Here is an 18,442-nt window from a genome sequence, read left to right on the forward strand (position 1 = left end):
ACCTCTGTTTCAAAGACAGAGATTGTTTTGTGAGAGGAAGCTGGCGCCTTCTGACTTCATCTTTTGCACTGTGACTCTTCTTTCTTCTGGGCAAGTTAAAATTTCGCTACTGTCCATCTTTCCATACAATACTGGGGAAGTCCTCAGGCTCACAGATTTGTTAAGATGAGTATGGGAGATCACAAGTTCTCCAGATACTGAAGTCCACGTAAAAGGAGTTATAATAATGGAGACATTTGCCTGGCTGTGAGCTAAGATACAACTTACCATTGCACCACAATGAATCATCAGCAACATCCCTCTAATATTTCTCAATCTGTATTCAGAATCAAAACAATTATTTTCAGATATATCTTTTTTTAGTGTTTACTTACAGTATCCCTGTACTTGGCCAAACCGAAGTGCACGTTGACCCACTCTGATTTCATTTTCTCTATTGATTTCTCTAAGGAATACTCCTTACTTGCAGCTGCTCCAACAGGTTCTATTCTAAATTGAAATTAAACATATCTTTGAAATGTTTTTGTAACATAGCTGAAGAGCAAAAAAAAAAGCAGTTGTAGGTACAAAAAAGCAGTTGCGTATCAGACTACCTTTCATAATAAGTTCTTAATAATATCATAGACTCTTTCCTCAAGGAATATTTTTCCACTTTCAGCTTCACCAAGTTAGAGATATTGACATTAATTGGAAGACAAATACAGATAGAAAATTCTGAGTGAGCAAATTAAGTGATTTAGGAATACAACTGGATTTTTATGCCTCTGTGCTACAAGAACAACTGATTTTACAGCATGTTCTAACAGCACAAAAAACCCCAAAAGAACTAATATTTGGTATCTGAGCTATGAAATACAATGTCTAAAAATGAGACTAGATTAAACTTCTTACTGTTCAATAAATTTTGAAAGTCCACATTCCAGCATGTATTTAAGGTTAGTGTCTTTATCCGGTTTGATCTCACATCCTACAATTTCACTAATCTGAAAATAAAGTAAGAAATAAATCCATTATCAAGATGCCTTTTTGTAAAATACTTTCAAACAGCAAGCAACAAATTCCAACAAAGTATTAGTGCAACACCCTAATTTGCTTTTCTGCCATAAATTATTAATTTAAAGAAGCTTCTGCCTGTGGCGTTACAGATTTCATGGATCTATCATGTCACAGGATAAAAGATATTGGACTGTCAGTTTCTATGGCAGAATATTTCCACAACCAAAAGAGAGTTCAAAGTACCTGCTCCCAGTGTCTCTCCTTCATTCCACGATTGCAGGCAATGGACAGGACAGGAAGATGCTGTTTAAATTTATCAAGCTTGAATTTCATGGATTCTGCCATGCGCCTGGGTACTGGCACATCTGGGAAGCTCTTACTGAGCTTGTACATGGTTCTCCACATATTTCCAACCTCTTCATTAATTTCATCAGCATTCAATTGCTGAAGAGGTCCTGAATACAACAGCATAAAAAAAAGACAGCAGGCACTTCAGCACAAGGAGATTCCCAGGGTGGTACAGCTATTTTTCATCATTGTCTTCTAACTGGAAATCAGTTGTGTTACAAAAAATTATCTTAGTGCAAAATCCAAGTCAGTAACTCTGTTTCACACTGCTTAACAGCATTTATTCCTTAAAATTATTTTCTCATAACTAATCAACCCTCTCAGCTTCTACTTAAGTAACTGCAAGTAACATGTTTCTTCAAATGAACATCAAAGCCTCACCATTCATCCATTCCTCAGATTTGGTATGGAAAGTATATGCTGTTACCCAAAGCTGCTCAAAAGGTTCTTTGGTTGCAATTATAGATTGCAAGAGAGGAAATTGAGTCTTCTCCTGCCCAAGCAAATCTTCTTCATAATTAATACCCTTTAAGGAGAAAAAGAAAAGTACATTATTCCCATCAAAAACTCCTATTGTTAACTTCTAAGCAGACAATACTTAAAGCCAGATGGATCTGTTGATATAGGCCTGTGGATTTTAGGTGCATAAAGTAACGGTGTTCTTGAAAATTCCCCTGGTTCTTTCATGGAATCATAGAGGTCTTTTCCAGCCTAAACCATTCTAAGATTAAGTCCAGTGGATAACCCAGCATTTGTGGATATCTTTTACTACTCAAATAAATTTTAAAATCCAAATCCATTTTAGAATAAGATAATGTACCCTGGAATTCAGTGCAAACAAGGCTTACAAGTTTCCAATCCACAGTGAAATCTAAATGTAAGCTGCTCAATTAGAGAGGCTTGTAAGATTTTTTTTAAACTCTTTATTAGGTTTTTTCTTTTACAGAATTATCTGGGAGCTCCCACCAAAACCAATGTTAATTGCTGTGTTTATTCATGGTAAGACATTGTCTTCACGCAAAAGATTTTACAGTAAAAATCAATGTGCAAAGATTCAGATTTTTAAAAAGTATTGTCTTCTTCATTTTACAGGTAGGGAGGAGAAGCACAGAGAAATTCTGTTTGAAATTTAGACACTGAATTCAGATTGAGTCCTGAGTCTGTGCTTTTTTAATGCTACTAGGCCTTTCATAAAACTTGTAATCATTCAATATGAGCTGCAGGCAGAAAAAATATAAAGATGCATATTCCTAGATAATATTTAAATTCATGTATTCACTGAGCTAATTGTCATGTCATTTAAATTGTGTGGCTACACCTCCCATTGCAATAATGTATTAAGAAACTTAGGCTTAATAAGTTGTTCTGATCTACCTATAACAGCATATCTGTGCTGTAAACTCACACTAATTAAATATACTAGATGCATTTAAGTCAGATTAATAGTGTTGATGTGTAGGACTACCAGTTTATTTAAATTCTAAACTCAATTAATTGGTTCCATTTTTCCTTTAGAGTGGGACTTAATTAAAATCTTGACCCGTATGGCTCCATATATGGAGAAATCTCATTGTCTGACTGTGATTTAGAAGATTAATTAAGCCTCACAATGCCTGTGAGATCTCTCGCAGACAACTCTTCTCATTTCCCAGCAGAGTCACAGCTGAGACAAACTGTTCAACTTAGGATGATACAGTAAATTGGATGGAGAGCCCTGAATAGAATCTAGAAATCTTGGTCTTTAGTTTGTTTTTTAGCATTTGAAATTCCTGTTATGTGTTAAAATGTATATTTAATGCCTATCAGCATTAAATGGAAATTACACAAACAGTTGAAAAACATTTGGGTTTAATTAGAGAACAAGGAGAGGAACTGAAAACACAGCTCCAGTGCACAAACCATGTGCACAAACCAAGTGCAGCTCACTTACATTCTGCCTCTGCCAACTCTGCCGGAAGAATTGTTTTCTCTGGATAGCATCTTGGTGTTTCACTTGGAAACACTGAAATTCATTATTTCAAATTTAAAAACTCCCTGAAATATTTTTTTCCCAAAATTTGCTCTTCAACTCAGTAGTTGGGACAAATCAGCATATAGGCACACAAAGATACTTGCCACATCTTGGTGAATTTGGAAATTTTAAAGCCATCTTAACAATATATGGCCAGAACCCTGAAAAAAAAATCAGGGCAGGAAGCAAATTTTTGCTCATCCAGCACATTGTAACCTGCTTCATACTCAATTAATAAATACTAACCTCAAATTCTGCTAGAGCACTATCTATATTCTTATTTAACTTTTTGAAATTCTCAGTATTCTTCCTCAATTCTTCTGCAGTCACAATATCTCCCCGCTTCTTGTAGCTTTCTACTTCTTTATAATAACCTTCAAGAGTTGTCTTAAACTGAGAAGACCTAAGATAAAGATAGCTAAGGTAATACGATGTTGTGTTTCATTCCTTTTCAGGTTTCAATTATTTTATTAATTACAACAGGCACTGTACATGAAATCTGATCTCAATACTAGTGTAAACACAGATGCCAGTGAAAGCTCACTAGCCATTTACATCAATGCTATGCAGTTCACACGATTAGAATTTAAGGCTCATTTTCAAACCTCACAATTTTTACTTTACTTATATTTGCTACCTATACTACCGGGAGAAAATAAAGGAAGAGTGAAAAGAATTTAACAAAACTATATGTACTGCTGTACTAATCAATATAACAACATAAAATTATGAATATTCTGGACCAATTCTCCATTCCTCCTTTCAGATGTATTTAGGTATAAGGATATTCATCAATAGTATTTTTCAGAAATCTCCATAATCCTACAAGCTAGATTTATTCCTTACTTTCTCAGGTTCCTTCTAAGTTCTCCTTATTTGAAATTATCTCCCTTCTACTCATATTGAGATTTTTCTTTTCTCTAAAAATATCCAGTGAAATAAAATTACTTAACACCATACCTTTCAAACAATGCCTTCTCCACCTGAGCCCTCCTCTCAGTCAACACATTTTTACTGCTTTCAAATATTTTCCTAATCTCATCAGGCCAATGGAAAACTGCACTGTTCAGGTTTATGTCCTCATCTAAAAAAAAAAAAAATATAGTCACCTTTAAGAAAATGCCTTTTAACTAATCATTTAATAGAATGGTTATTATATAATAGAATGGCTACTAACAAGCAAAATAGTTAAACTATGTTTAGGAATAAGCAAAGAAACTGGTGGCTGGATTATCTTTACTGCAAAGAAACTCTTCCTTACAAGAAGTCTGATTGACAGCAAAACTGTAAAATCAAGTTAAGAATGTGAAATTATCTAAATAAGATGTTAGCTAAACAGAGACAGTTAGTAAGAACAGGTATTCCAGATTATCAGTTCCATTCAACTACACACAGAGAGACCACTCGTAACTAAGTGTATATTATACCTATGTAAAATGAATAAATGTTTGAAATCTGATTGAACAAAACTGTAAAATCAAGTTAAGAATGTGAAATTATCTAAATAAGATGTTACCAGTCCAAAATGTAACAGAAAATTATCCTGGCTTTCATAGGCATGCTAATTTTTATCATAAATGAAGTCTAATAAACATGACATATCCTTGTTATTTCTATCATCATCTGATCCAAGAATGTATTCTGTTTCAGGAAACAGTATCATCCTGATACTAAAATAGGTTTGCTTTCATTTAACTGCCCTTCCTTTTTAGGTGCAGCAAATAACAGGTTGCATCTGTTAATTACATTTTTGCTTTGAATTAAAAATGCAAACTAAAAGTAACTTCTACAGATGTATCTTCAGTCTTAAAGAACAGCTTTTATATTAATTAAGAACAGTAAACCATGACAGCAAAACAACTGAAGGCCTGTTTTGATCAAATCCTCAGCTGCAGAGATGCAAGTTCTCACACTTTCTACATGCTGTCATAGAGCCTTTGGCACGTGGCTTTTTGGATGGCTTTTATGTGGAGAATTTTTATTTATTAACATAGAGGTGTAACATCATTTGGCCAGATTACGTAACATTAAACACATTAAAAAGCTCTGTCTGTGCTGTGTCCCATTCCCCTACCATTCCTTGCTGCACTGGTATATTTTGGCCTCTATTGAATTATTTTTATTTCCCTTTTGTCTCTTTTGGAACTTTCCATTAGCACCTTGGAAGATGCAGCATTTAGGCATGCAAAGCCCATCATCAATATATAAATATTCTCATATGGAAATTTTATATTCTGTAGATAGACGTACCAGAGAGATCAGCATAGTCCATGAGGATTTGCAGCCTGTGTGCTGCTTTGTCAAGATCCTTTTTCAGTTTAACAACAGTAACTTCACTGGATTTCTTCAAGAATGCTTCATATTCTACTAGCTGTTCAGTGTTCTGGGGCACCTCACTCATTCTCTTTGCAATAAAGTCAAAATCATCACAAATTCTTAAACAAAAAGAGAATATACATATCACTGGGATTGTAAACAAAGAGAGAGGCAAGATCTAGTGAAATGATTTTGTCTTTGAAAAGAAAAAAATTACATTTCTTCATACATTGAACTTTTTTTCTTCCTGTGAGTTCTATTCAAAGTTCCCTGTTCAGCCAGGCTGCCCATCTTGCACTTTAGTCTGGTCAGCACTAAAACCCCAGCAGATGAATAAAGGTATCTCATCCACAGATACACAGCATCAATGCAGGCAGACACCATCCATGCAAACAGGTACCTTTGATTTAACTGTCTGTTTTCCATCACTTCAAATTCAATCAATGTATCTTTGAGATTCTGGGTCCGATTGCAGAGCTCCTCATTCAGTTGTAAAGTATCCAGACAGAACATGGCCAGAGGAACCGTGATATCCATAGAAGCAATCTCTTCTTTCAGTTTTGTGAAGCTGTCAATCTTCTAAGAACAGAATATAATGAATCTTATTTTTCCTGAAAGTCTATAGCTGAAAAATCTGACACAACTAATAATTTACATCCAACAAACTGGATCATTTATTCTAAACAGAAGAAGGAAAACTCATTTTTATCTTTCCAGAGACCTGCTCTTATCCACAGATTCCAGGGCTGAAAGCTTTGCACAGTAATTTGCCATAGCAGGGAAGACCCCAAGCTGCCTAGGCAAGCATTTAGCCATATGCTAACTCAGGGATGCAAAGGGAAGAGTAGACAGGGCTGACTGAGGACAAGACATTTAAAAGACAAGCAAGCTGCATATTGACCAAATACTCTGGGCAGCCTTTCTGCTAAGAAAGAACAACAAAACTGACAGAAGGAGGTTATAAAGAAACCTCCTCCTACATTTGCACAGCAGCCCTAAAGTAAGGAGCTATGTAAATTGAGCACTCCCTAGTATTCCCAAGGGTAAAACAAGTGATTTGTTCTTGAGGCAATAAGTTAGGAAGTCATGTGTGATGGTTTAGCAGCTGTATGGAGATGCTGCACTTGTCAGGTACACATTACCTCAGTTAAAGCATCTAAAGAAGGAACTTTTTCCAAAAATTTTGAGACATCTTGCTGTGATTTGTTGTTCAAAAGATTGCTGTACTTCCTGTACACATTTAAATACCTTAAACACAGAAGACCACAAAAACAAACATAAGCTTCTGATGCAAAGTTTCTCTATAGAAAGAAACAAATACACTCACATTGTATATTTAATCAAATGGACAGTGCTATGAAACTAAGGATTTAGAAGGGCAATGGAGTTACCAGCCAAAACTTACTTCTTTGGACCAAGTATGTTGCTTTCAAAGATCTTTTCAAGTTTGTTTATATACTCCAAAAACAACGACTCATGTGGTTTGACTGTATTAAGAGTGAGATCATCTCTTCGTAATTCTGGAAATAGAAGTTTCTCTACCTAAAGGAAATCATTACAAATACTGTAACAAGACACAGAATAGCAATTAAAAAAAAATTTATTCTATTACCCATTCACCTACCACATTAAAAAAATCATTATTTGGTTAAAACAGTGCAATGTGAAAAGTCTCTGATCCATAATTAACACCTGGCTACTCACATAGTTTGCTTGAGAAAATAATATGAAAATCAAACCAGTGCTTCAATGTAACTTGAATCTGAAAAATATCTTCTATAACCAAAACGCTTGCACAGTTCATGATTCACAATCCTCATCTTTATCTTCTATTTGTCAGTTTTCAGCCTCATTCATAACCTTTTATATTATAGATAGTTTTTATTAATATTGTATTTTGTATGTAGCTATAACTTATCCAGCACCTTTGGGAGTTCCTCAGCACTCTGCAGGATCTTCCTGAAGCAATGACTGATTAAATCCCAACATGCTCCCAAAGGTGGCTCAAAGACAATATCAGGCTCTTTCACAAGGAGTTTGACTGTGAGTATCTGTGATAGGAAGAACTGCACTCCTTGATATGGTTCTTTAAAGTCATTTCCATCCTTAGGGGAAAGAAGGAAAAATTTACAGAACAAGGAAGTGACCTATAGGAATAAAAATTTTTAAACTGTTCAAACTCCCCAAATATCCTTACTACACAACAACAATGGGATCATCTTCCCTGATATTTATACAAAATCTGATGTTTCAAAAAAGATCCTATGGTGCTGACTCCTAAATTCATCTATAAAAGCTAGAATTAAGAAACTAGATTTAAGCCTAATTGCCTTTTCTCTTAAGTAACAGAACTACATCACTATTATCATACAGAACAAAATTTATTTTTAAAAAGTAATCGATAATATCTATCAGAAATAAATTGTAAAATCTAATTTTAATTGCCTTTAATTGTATCGTCAGTAAGAAGTACACTACCCCCAAATTGCGTTTACAATAATGGAGTCCTAATCCATGACTAGATTCTTAATGTAGGTGTTATAATAAGTAAAAAAATAACAAAACAAGCAACAAAACAAAAAAATAGAAGAGCCCACCCAAACCAAATCACCAGATGAAACTAAAAAAAATTTAAAACCCCAACCATCAGCCACACAATCATCATCCAAATGCAAATCTTAGTGGCAAGGCTTAGTGCAAGGTTTGATAGTAAATTGCATTAAGAAAATGATTTAATTGATCCTCTGCAATGCAGTATTTAACCCACCATATTTACTCATTTTGTCTTACCAAGGTACATCCTGGGTGATCCTATATTTAAAATACTCATTTAATCAATGGTAGCCAAAACAGTGTTGGAAGCCAAAACTTCCACGGTGTATTGGTTATTGTTATAATCCTGTGCATTACTTGAAATAATACAGGGCACTCACTGGGTATAGACAGGGACACCACACCCATAAATCACCTCAGCAAAGGATTGCACAGGACTGTGCACACTTTTGTGTTCAAAGGGGATTATTTCTGTCCTTTCACAGAAATACTATAACTGGTCAAGACCAAGAAAATTAAACTAAAAAAAGCTAAACTAAAATAAACTAAATGCACACTCACTCAGGACTGAGTTGAAATCTGCTATAGACCCTTACTTGTATCCCCAGACCTGCCAAGAGATCATTCAGGACAGCGGTTCTTGACCATGCAAAAAATCCACTGAGTATACAGAAGCCTTTGAAGGATACAGCCATTTTTTATGAAGGCAAGAGCCATCTGGGACATTTTAGCCTTCAAAGAGCACTAGATTTTATGGCTATATGAATTATCTCCATGTAAGACAGAAAACTATACATATACCTGACAGCTCATACCTTGTGGATCATAAAAAATGCAAGAAGATCTTCTAAGGAGTTAATAACCATCTCACGCAATTGTAATGACATTAGAGCTGCCACAGAGCTAAAATAGCTTTCAACTTTCTCAGAGGAATCAGAGTCCCTTTGAGGAGCAAAATGAAGCCACATATGTCTCTGATCAATAAAAAGAGATGCACAAGTTGGAATCCACCTACAGTGAAATAATACAAAGTTTTTAAAGGCTTGTTAGTCTTACTTTGTTCCTTGCAACAAAATCTAAACTCAGAAATTACCCAAAGAACGAGCAAAATCCAAAGCTAGAAGAGAACTGATAATTAGATATCAAACAAAACTATACCTTCCAGGACTTAGAGGAAACCTCAGTTTTAAAGCTAAGGATGCTAGTTATAATGGACCACTATGATTAAATTAATAGTAATAAATAAAACAATAGCAAATTATACTGTTTTATTGATTATGAAACAATATTCAATTATTAGCATTAAATGAGAAACAAGTTTGGAAGATATCTCAGGCAGCAGAACACAAACACTTTCCCTCATGTGTCTCATATATTCTCATTCTTAAATTGACTGATTTCCCTAATAAAAAAAAAAAAAATTTAAAAAATATTTTCCACCATTTTTACAGCTATAGATTCCACTCCTCTCATGGTTAGAAACCTTCTGAATTCCAAAGGCTCTGACAGTGCCCCAATGTTTATTCCTCTGAGGGCTATCCCCCTTTGTTTTGGCAGCCTTGTGGCTGGGACTGCTGTCATCTCAGTCTAAGATCTGTCTTAAAAACGGGCCTTGCTGTAAGTCAGACCCTGAGATACTCTATTTATCTACAGCTACCAGAGCTGGCACTGACTTGTGCTGAAGGATATCACGAGCTTCCACACAATGCCTTTGAATGATGTCCTCAAACTCTGCAGGCAGCAGTGGCAGGTGTCCACAGAGCACCTCTGCAGTGCGAACAAACCGGAGGTGGCTGTATCTAGGAAGGGAAACACACAGAAGATCCTTATAAAAAAATCACAGTTGTTTAAAAAATAAAAATCTGTGAAATATAGTCAGGAAGGCCTCAAGTGTATAACAACACTAAAAATGTAATTTCATTTATAAATATCACTCCATGACCAAGCTGTCCAACAGGTGCATTTCTGATTGGGTTTTTCTATTAACAAACATAAAGGATTTCACAAATTTTAGTTGTACTTGCTGTATTTAAGACTCTTAATTCTTTGCTAAAATAGCCTTTTCCTTTTCCTAGATTCAGTAGTATATCCAGTCATTAAAGAACATACAGAATGAAACCTACTGCTTCTAGTCCGTATTATTAAGTAGCTATCCTGACTACTCTATGGGGAAAAAAATGAAATTTCAGCAGCATGGCATATGTATGTATGACAGTCTGTAACATACAAGCTTAAATTCCTGCAAATGTTTCTTAAATGCAAAAACAGCTCTCAGAATTACAAATTACCATATTATCTTCCTAAAATAACACATCTCAATTTTCAAGTGTCCCCAGGGCAAATTTTAATTACAAACATTTGAAAGATATTGAGTTTTAGGAGTTAATTTTGTTCGTAACAGCAATCAGGAGGAGAATTCCAAATCACCATTTACTTGAGCACTGGATCTTAATTTAAGCATAGCACCATTTTAACAAAGGGGAGGATCTTTTCACATCACGTAACACATGTTCCTTCAGCAATTGCAGGAAACAATCATTTTATGCTGAAATTCTTCGAGGCTCAAATAAAAGGACATTTTGCCACTTTATATCTAGTGGCTCCCCCAGGATCTCTGTAGCATATATAGAGAAGTCAGCAGATGCACTCTAACCAAATCATTAAATAAAAACATGCTACATTTCATTAAGGTCCTATGAACAAGCCATCTTACTGAGAAAGCCAGAGCTCTTGCAAAGTGGGCATCATTGAATTCACTATGAACAGATTGCTTTCATTCCAACTTTTTGTTTCTTTGTAAGAGCTGTGCCATGGGACTGGTGCACAGACAACTCTCCGGGGAAAAGGGTGTGGGGTGCTTTGAATAGAGAGTCTCTTCCTCTCAGCTGGATCCAACAAGACATAATCAACTAGAACAAATCATATATATCATGGTTAGACTGCATATATTGCCAAAATCTACATTCAGAACCACTATACATTCATCATTCAGGAAGAAGTAGAATTCTGCACATTTAAAACTAACATAGTCATGTTTGTATGTTTTTAGCATAAATTACAGCACAATAACCAAATTACAAATTTGACTTTACAATTTTTAAAGGGAAAAAAAAAATAATTGGTCCTGATTCTAAAAATAGGAGACAGTAGAAACAGTTTTTCATTACGTCTCTCCATCTGATGAGATGTAAACTTTCATAAATAGATATTTGTTGAAATTGCTGAATACTATATAGCATGATAACAGGTTATTTTCCCTCAGAGATCTACTGTATTTCTACTGACCTCAGAGGAATTCTCCATGGATGCTAAGAATAGAAGGAGATTTGCTTTCAAAGTGCAGTAAATGTCTACATAGTTGGAACTGTTTAGAGATTGTGAGTCTTACCAATGGCTTTCATGAGGCTGATAGAATAGTCTTTTCTAATCTCTTCTTTTAAACATGCCACAGATTTCTCTAGCTCTGGGCTAGGAAGAATGTGAGTTGGAATATGTTTTAAAATTTTATTCACCACTTCCTTATCCTGAGGTGCCAGCATATCTTCTCGCACTCCATTATATATGTAGTGACAGTACCGCTAAAAAATGTTTAAAAGATTATGCTTATTTTGTGACAGATAATTAATTACTACAAAGTATTTTAAGCTTTTCTATCACTTGAGCCCTTTCTGTAATTGAAAGGTGTTTGAATAGAATGGATTTTGGGTATCTATCTATGCTCCTTTTAAAGCACTGATATCTTTACAGTTCTTACACCTGTGTTGATGCAAGCACATAGACCACTAGAACTCAGTTCAGCATATTAAATTAATGATAAAAAAGTACTACAGAACAACATGAGAGGTTAATAATTTGGAGAGATACTTAACTTGCAAACCTTTTACAACAAAAATCAGAGTAGCTAAAAAAATGAAAAAGGAAGTGACAATATTTAACAGCAGTTTGCTATACTGAGTATTTACATCTCCTAATCCTCATGTACTGCCTGCTTTTCTCAGCTACCTTTTAGTAAACAGTTTCTAGATATCTTGCAGATGATTACTGCTGCTACTTTCACCTTAAAAAGAAATTATAAGAATACCTCTAAATCATCACTTGAAGGTAGCTTTTCTCGCTTACTTATCTCCTTCTCATGTAAATCCATGAGAGCAAATTGTTCTTCTGGAGTCAGTGGCTGGTTGTTTGTATAATTTATGACATGCAGTTCTGGTGTGTGAGCAGGTACACTCAGTGAAATGCGACTCACAGTCTTTAACAAAGTACTTTCGAAAAAAAGAATACAAGTTTAGTGAATAAAGAAGCAGTAATGTGTAAGGACAGATGACAATGATTTTTTATAAACCACTTGTGCTACACTGAGGACAAGTATGATCTATGGAAGTATTTATATTATTCAATAAAAAAAACTCTCATTAAAATTGCATAATACAATATACTACTTTAACATAAAGTATGTAAGCATGCAAACCTTACAACTCAGACAGGCAGTATTTTATGAGCAGTTCTATCAGAGTCAAACCTACTAGGATTGTTATTTAGGTTGCCCAAGATCATAATGTATTTTCATGTCATTATCTTACTAAAATCTTGTGATTCAAAAGCCAGTCTTGATGCACATACATTTTTTGTAGGACCTTAACTTCTTATGCTTGGATGCTTAACACAGCATTCAGTAAAAAGAAATATTAAATCACAACTGAAACCAGATTTATTGAAATAATCTGTATCTTGATAACATTACAGTATGTTACCTGTCAGAACTCCAGCGCCGCTTTTTCCTTGCAGCTTTAAATCTCAGTTAAGAAAAATCGCATACAGACATATTTTTCAAAAAAGATATTTCATATTGGTGAAAAACAGAGCTAAGATAATTAATCACAAAATGAAATAAGAAAAAAAATACAATGTCACAGAGAAGCACTGCATGTGATTATTTGTAGGGATGAACCTAACTAGTAAATGTGAAACATTTATTGAAGTTATGCATGCATTGGCAAATTTGTCTATACTGACTCTGAGGTGATAAGCTTGTAAGTGTTCATTAGGGATAAGTGATGTTTTCCAGGGATGATGCTTTAGCAGATAAAGAATTAGAGATAACAATGCATAGCACAACCAAGCCTAAACTTATAAACACACTTAAATATGGATACACAGTGAAGACTGTGATATCTCTACCATTGAAAAGGACTTCATTTTTTTTATATTTTTCATTTTTAAATCCTGTGCAGTAAGACTGTAGTTATTAGCTATAGAGTCACTTGGGTTTCGGTAGTGATGCTGTTCCTTGAATGGAGCTGCCAAAGTCCATGATGACTCCTGCATCAAAGGAGGATAACGGGCTTTCTGAAGGACAAGCTGAAATTGGGAAAGAACAAATGCAAAAGTTTTACAAAGGACAGTAATTTAAAAAGCCTTCTTAGAGCTAGAACAGGATTAAACATCAATTAGTATAAAAAGCAAATACACAGGTCAGACATGCATTTGACCACCGATCGATTTTTAGATCATTATGCTCTCCACATGTATAAAAATAATTTTACAGAATACTTCAGTTGTATTCAGGCATTTTTTTGTATAATCAAGGTATTTTTTATAAATAAGAGAACACAGTTTATTATCTAGTTCTTTCTGCTCCCCCACATCTCTATCTTGCTTCTTTTCTTCTCCTTATATTTGCTTAGATTAAGAAAATTCCTATTCCTTAGGCCTTTGTTAATGACCTATCTACTTTGAATATGCAGTCCTTGTAATAGTTGAAGAATAGTTCACGTTAACAAATTCAGCTCTCGTCTTTCTCTCACATCAGTAAGGATTTGTAATAGACTTCTTTTGTCTGTTCATTCTGTGTTTTCTGAGGTGACTTATTGATGAACTTTTCATCAGTCCTGATGTCTGAACTTTACTAAGATACCTCGTAGGCACATGAAATGCATGTCTCAAAATACCCTCAGAGATAAAAGTACTAGAGATACAATCATGAATATACTTGGAATCATTGGATCATTAAGGCTGGAAAAGATTTCCAAGGCCATAAATTTCAACCTTTGACCCAGTACCACCCATGCTGACTAAACCCCATTGCAAAGAATGGGGATTTGCCAGCACAAGGAATGTGTGCATACCCTGACAGCAGGGAGAGAGCACATACCTCATGCAAGTCTGAAGGTGCAACTGAAGCAGAAGCAGGTGCAGGCGTGCGTAGGAATGATAATTTCAGTGACTGTTTTGGGCGACTCATATTGCACACAGAATTGTTTTGTGTCTAGACAGAAATGAAAAGCAACTTCAAAGATATTTATGAAATACTCTGTTTCAAAAAAGATTCATGGAGAAAGAACAGTGTCCTTCAGTTTTCATAGAAAATTACATGGTAACTTTTCAAATTTTAAGGAAACAGCCATTCTTTGTGGTGAGTTCCTCAGCAAAACATGGTTTTTGCAGTCATTTTATAAGACTTCTAAACACCAGTAAATACCAGTTTAAAAAAAAAAAATCTTAGTTTTATATCCCTGAAAAGTACTTAAAATTAGTTAAATGCTTTAAGTACTTAAACTCCACATGGAGTTTCTAATGGCATAAACTCTGGATATCAGAATATTAAATCCTACCAGCCTGCCAAATTGACAGTGAAACAGTCAAAGTTGTGTGAACTGTATTACTGGGGAGAGGAAAAAAAGCCCTCTAGATTTTTTTTAATGCCTACAAGGAGCCAATTATAGAAGAAGCTATTACCCGAATGATGCTGGAAGAACAAATTGCTCACAAGTACTCTGCAAACTGTTGTACTACAAATGTCAGGATATCTGACATGTTTTAGGATTATGTTTCACCTCTTCAAGGTGACAATACTTTGAGATGGCCTCTAGGATGCCATACAAAGTTCTGTCAGGATATTTTCACAGAACTATTAAACCTCACAATGTTTTAAGATGCTTTTGAATGGCAACCTTCCTTAGTATAGGCCCAAGCCTGGCCTATAGTCTGTTCCAAGTTTCCTAAATGAAACTTGTTTAGGAAAGTCACAGGGAACAATTTCCTGAACACACAGTGACACTATGAGAAAAAGGAAGTAGAAGTGTGTTGTATCTGAGCACCAGTGAGTTAAATCACCATGGAAGAGGAAGTTATTATCCAATACAATTATGTTTGAATAAGATATAATCTTTTTTTACATAATTTTAACACACTTTTAGCACATGGTTACTGCTTTCTGATGTATCACTGAAAAACGAGGCTGCTAGAATCAGGTTTCTAGGAGACAAAATTGTGCCCTCCTCAATATCAAAGTAGGGCCCATTCAGAAATAAAATTTGAGAAAGGGCTGATTTGATTTACCTCCTTGGTATTCCTCAGCATGCCTGCACACACACAGAAATAAAGACATTATCACTGCCAGACATAACTCATTAAAGAGAGCATGAATTCCTCTTGATTAATGACTAAAGGATTGGGCCTTAGGGTACTTTAAAAATGAATAAATGATACAGTTCATTAGGATATCCATTCATTCACTCTTAAAGGTACAAGAGTCATTAAAAAAGCCATCGTTCATCCTAAAAAAACTCCTGACTTATATGCCAACTAACCTTTCAAACACTTAATATTTTAAAAAATCCTTAATAAAAATTCTATTATAAAGGATTAAGTCCAACGAATATTTAACAGGAACATGTGTCTTTTAATAAGAGTTCTTCCAATATCAAACCACTAACCACCAGTAATGGCCAATTGCATCTGAAGTTTTGACAAAGTTATTGATCTTTCACAGTCACTGCAGAAGGAACTTACCCTCAAGAGACTCAAGCTCTGTGTTGGCTTTTCTGTTTACTTAGAATTTTTTGGTCCTCCCCTTCAGTGTGAACATCCTGTTGTTACATGCACTGGAAAAGAAAGAGAGACTAATTTCAGGTACTGCACAAGGTGTCAATCAGCTTCTATCCCAGCTGCCAGGAAGAAGAAAAATCAGCTCTCACATTTGTTGTTTACAACAATAAGCTCTCTCTTCCTCCAAATCTCTATGCTCTTTTTTTCACCATTCCTCTCAAGCTCACTTTTCATCTTAATCTTTTTAACTCCCTCTAAGATATCCTTCAAGACTTTCTTAAATCCTGCCCTTTCCAGTTTCTCCAACACCAGTTTCCTCCCCACTTCCCGTTCTCTTCTAATGTCCCAGGGACCCTGGGCCCCCAGCTGTGTTTTACAGCAGAACCACACATTAATTGCCATGAACAATAAGCCCATGTCAAAAGGAATAGGAAAAGAGAAAGAGAGAGACACTCTGCATGCCTCACACATCCACAGGATGCACAGGTGAGCAGGGTAAGGGCAGGTACTACCTGCAGGTGCCCTTGTTACCAGTCCCTCTGCCTGTCACAGCTTGGTGAACTTCTCTGACACTGCCTTTCAGTCCTCAGCTTGGTTGCCCCAGTTACAGCATAGCTGGTGCTTGGAGACAGAATTCCCTCCTCCCTCACCAGAGAGGAAACAGCCCCTTTTAGTGTTGTGCCAAGCCGTGGTCAGGGAGATTCAGTTGTGGAACCAATGAGGAACTTTACAGGTTCCTTTTACCTCTGAAAGTTATGAAAAAATGAAGTCCTGAGATACCTGAGATATTCTAACTTTTGCATGAAAGAGCTGCACAGAGCTTCCAGAACAGTAAAGGCTCTATAAACCCAAATTTTCTTAAGAAGAATTGGGAAAAAAAAATATTTAAGAATCAAAATCTTGAATCCAAACACCTCTACCACTATTCCATTATTCAGACTCTAACTCCCTGAAGATCTGAACACAACAGGTGGGATAGTCTCAATTCCTCTAAGCCAGTATGCATTTACCTCCCACTCACAGTCATCACTACATCCTGAAAGTCTTCCATCACATTCTTCCACAAATGGGAATTACAACCATCCAGTATGAAATCTAGCATAGTCTCTTAATAGCTACCCTCAAGAGGGCCTTGTACATGTTCTGCCAACACAACAAGAGTTCCATTTTAAACCTTTTCCCATAATTTTTGCTATTTTTCATCCAATTTTCTATGAGCTGTGAGAATGGCTGATACCCCTGAGTTAACAGCACAGTTTTCCTTATGTCTTGCCCTTATACCACCTACAAATGGTTGTTGTTGGCCATTGTTCTTTAAACATGGGCCAACAGTGCAGGGTACAAAATCAGCACTGCTGGTGCTGGTAATTGCTTGGCTAATGCATGTCGTAACTCTACAAATATTTTAGTGCTGGTTTGCAACATGAGTATTTTCCTGCTAATTGGAGCTGACACTGGCATGAAGACAAGCTCAATTAAGCAGCAGTTAAGAGTAACTACTGTTCCTCTGCGCACATCAACTTGGATGCTTGTATATGCACGCTCTTCTAAGCTGAATAACTTATCTCTGCTGCTTTAAAAACATTAAAACCAGTTGTTTTGTATAGAGGAAGATTATATATGAATTTTTAGCAGAAGAGATAATTATGCATAGCAAGAAAATTATTTACTAAGAAGTATGAGACTATCTTCAAAACTGCAGCTATGGCATGCTTGAAAACAGCCAGAAATTTAAAATCTCTACTATACTTTAAACTCAGCTCCATTAAACTTTATAGTGCCATTATCACTGAGTTATGTCACACTGCAATCCTGACAGCTAGTTTTCCCTATGCTCACTTGTTAAAAAAGTATACAAACCAACAAATTTATTATGATATACCCTAGTGTACCAAAGAAATCAATCCACTATGCACTTTAATAATATGAGAGATTAACACATTAAGAGTTCAAGCAAAATACACTTGCCCTGACCATCCTCTTCTTGCAGGTATCTTGTGCAAGACTTTTAGACCCCCACAGTCCAAATATGTGTTAATATGCAAATCCTACTCCCTCTGACTACACAAATCCTGGTATCTGCAGAGATTATTGAAATCAGCATCTCAAAGACACAGAGCTCCAACAGTTTGAGAAGTCTAACCCCCATACTTCATAAAACCTCTTTTCACATTAATTTCTAAATGAAACACGCTATTTCTTTTGTTGCCTTTAAAAAATAATCACGAAACCATTAGTATTCACTTTTGTAATACTCTCATGGATGGCACCAATTAAATTATTAAAGCAGGCACGAGAAACATGAATATTTAACTCATTTCTGATTGCAATTTGCAGCATTAAAAAAATCAGTGCAGCAGAAGCTGGGACTTAACTGAAGCCTCATGCTTG

The 18,442-nt window shown here is 35.5% G+C and overlaps 1 protein-coding gene across 5 annotated transcripts in view; it reads right to left on the reverse strand.

Annotated features, from left to right (window-relative positions):
• The window catches only part of DNAH3 (dynein axonemal heavy chain 3), a 57,546-nt gene that overhangs the window by 38,060 nt on the left and 1,044 nt on the right, over positions 1-18,442 (reverse strand). For 2 of the 5 annotated variants that reach the window (XM_030284747.4, XM_072935619.1), the window contains exons 2-21: positions 16,016-16,107; positions 14,376-14,489; positions 13,378-13,582; positions 12,976-13,009; positions 12,306-12,486; positions 11,613-11,802; positions 10,938-11,133; positions 9,898-10,023; positions 9,040-9,235; positions 7,597-7,776; positions 7,077-7,213; positions 6,814-6,919; positions 6,072-6,250; positions 5,606-5,790; positions 4,316-4,439; positions 3,602-3,758; positions 1,726-1,870; positions 1,240-1,451; positions 892-983; positions 375-489 (exon numbers count right to left, since the gene is read on the reverse strand). In XM_030284747.4, coding sequence (XP_030140607.4) covers positions 375-489; positions 892-983; positions 1,240-1,451; positions 1,726-1,870; positions 3,602-3,758; positions 4,316-4,439; positions 5,606-5,790; positions 6,072-6,250; positions 6,814-6,919; positions 7,077-7,213; positions 7,597-7,776; positions 9,040-9,235; positions 9,898-10,023; positions 10,938-11,133; positions 11,613-11,802; positions 12,306-12,486; positions 12,976-13,009; positions 13,378-13,582; positions 14,376-14,465 — 2,850 coding nt within the window. In that variant the 5' untranslated portion in view covers positions 14,466-14,489; positions 16,016-16,107. Of the gene's footprint in view, positions 1-374; positions 490-891; positions 984-1,239; positions 1,452-1,725; positions 1,871-3,601; positions 3,759-4,315; positions 4,440-5,605; positions 5,791-6,071; positions 6,251-6,813; positions 6,920-7,076; positions 7,214-7,596; positions 7,777-9,039; positions 9,236-9,897; positions 10,024-10,937; positions 11,134-11,612; positions 11,803-12,305; positions 12,487-12,975; positions 13,010-13,377; positions 13,583-14,375; positions 14,490-16,015; positions 16,108-16,520; positions 18,300-18,442 lie in introns of those variants that run through there. The other 3 variants (XM_072935616.1, XM_072935617.1, XM_072935618.1) reach the window with 3 other exon arrangements.

The sequence above is a fragment of the Taeniopygia guttata genome, chromosome 14, assembly GCF_048771995.1.
Source record: "Taeniopygia guttata chromosome 14, bTaeGut7.mat, whole genome shotgun sequence".
NCBI classification, from domain to species: Eukaryota; Metazoa; Chordata; class Aves; order Passeriformes; family Estrildidae; genus Taeniopygia; species Taeniopygia guttata.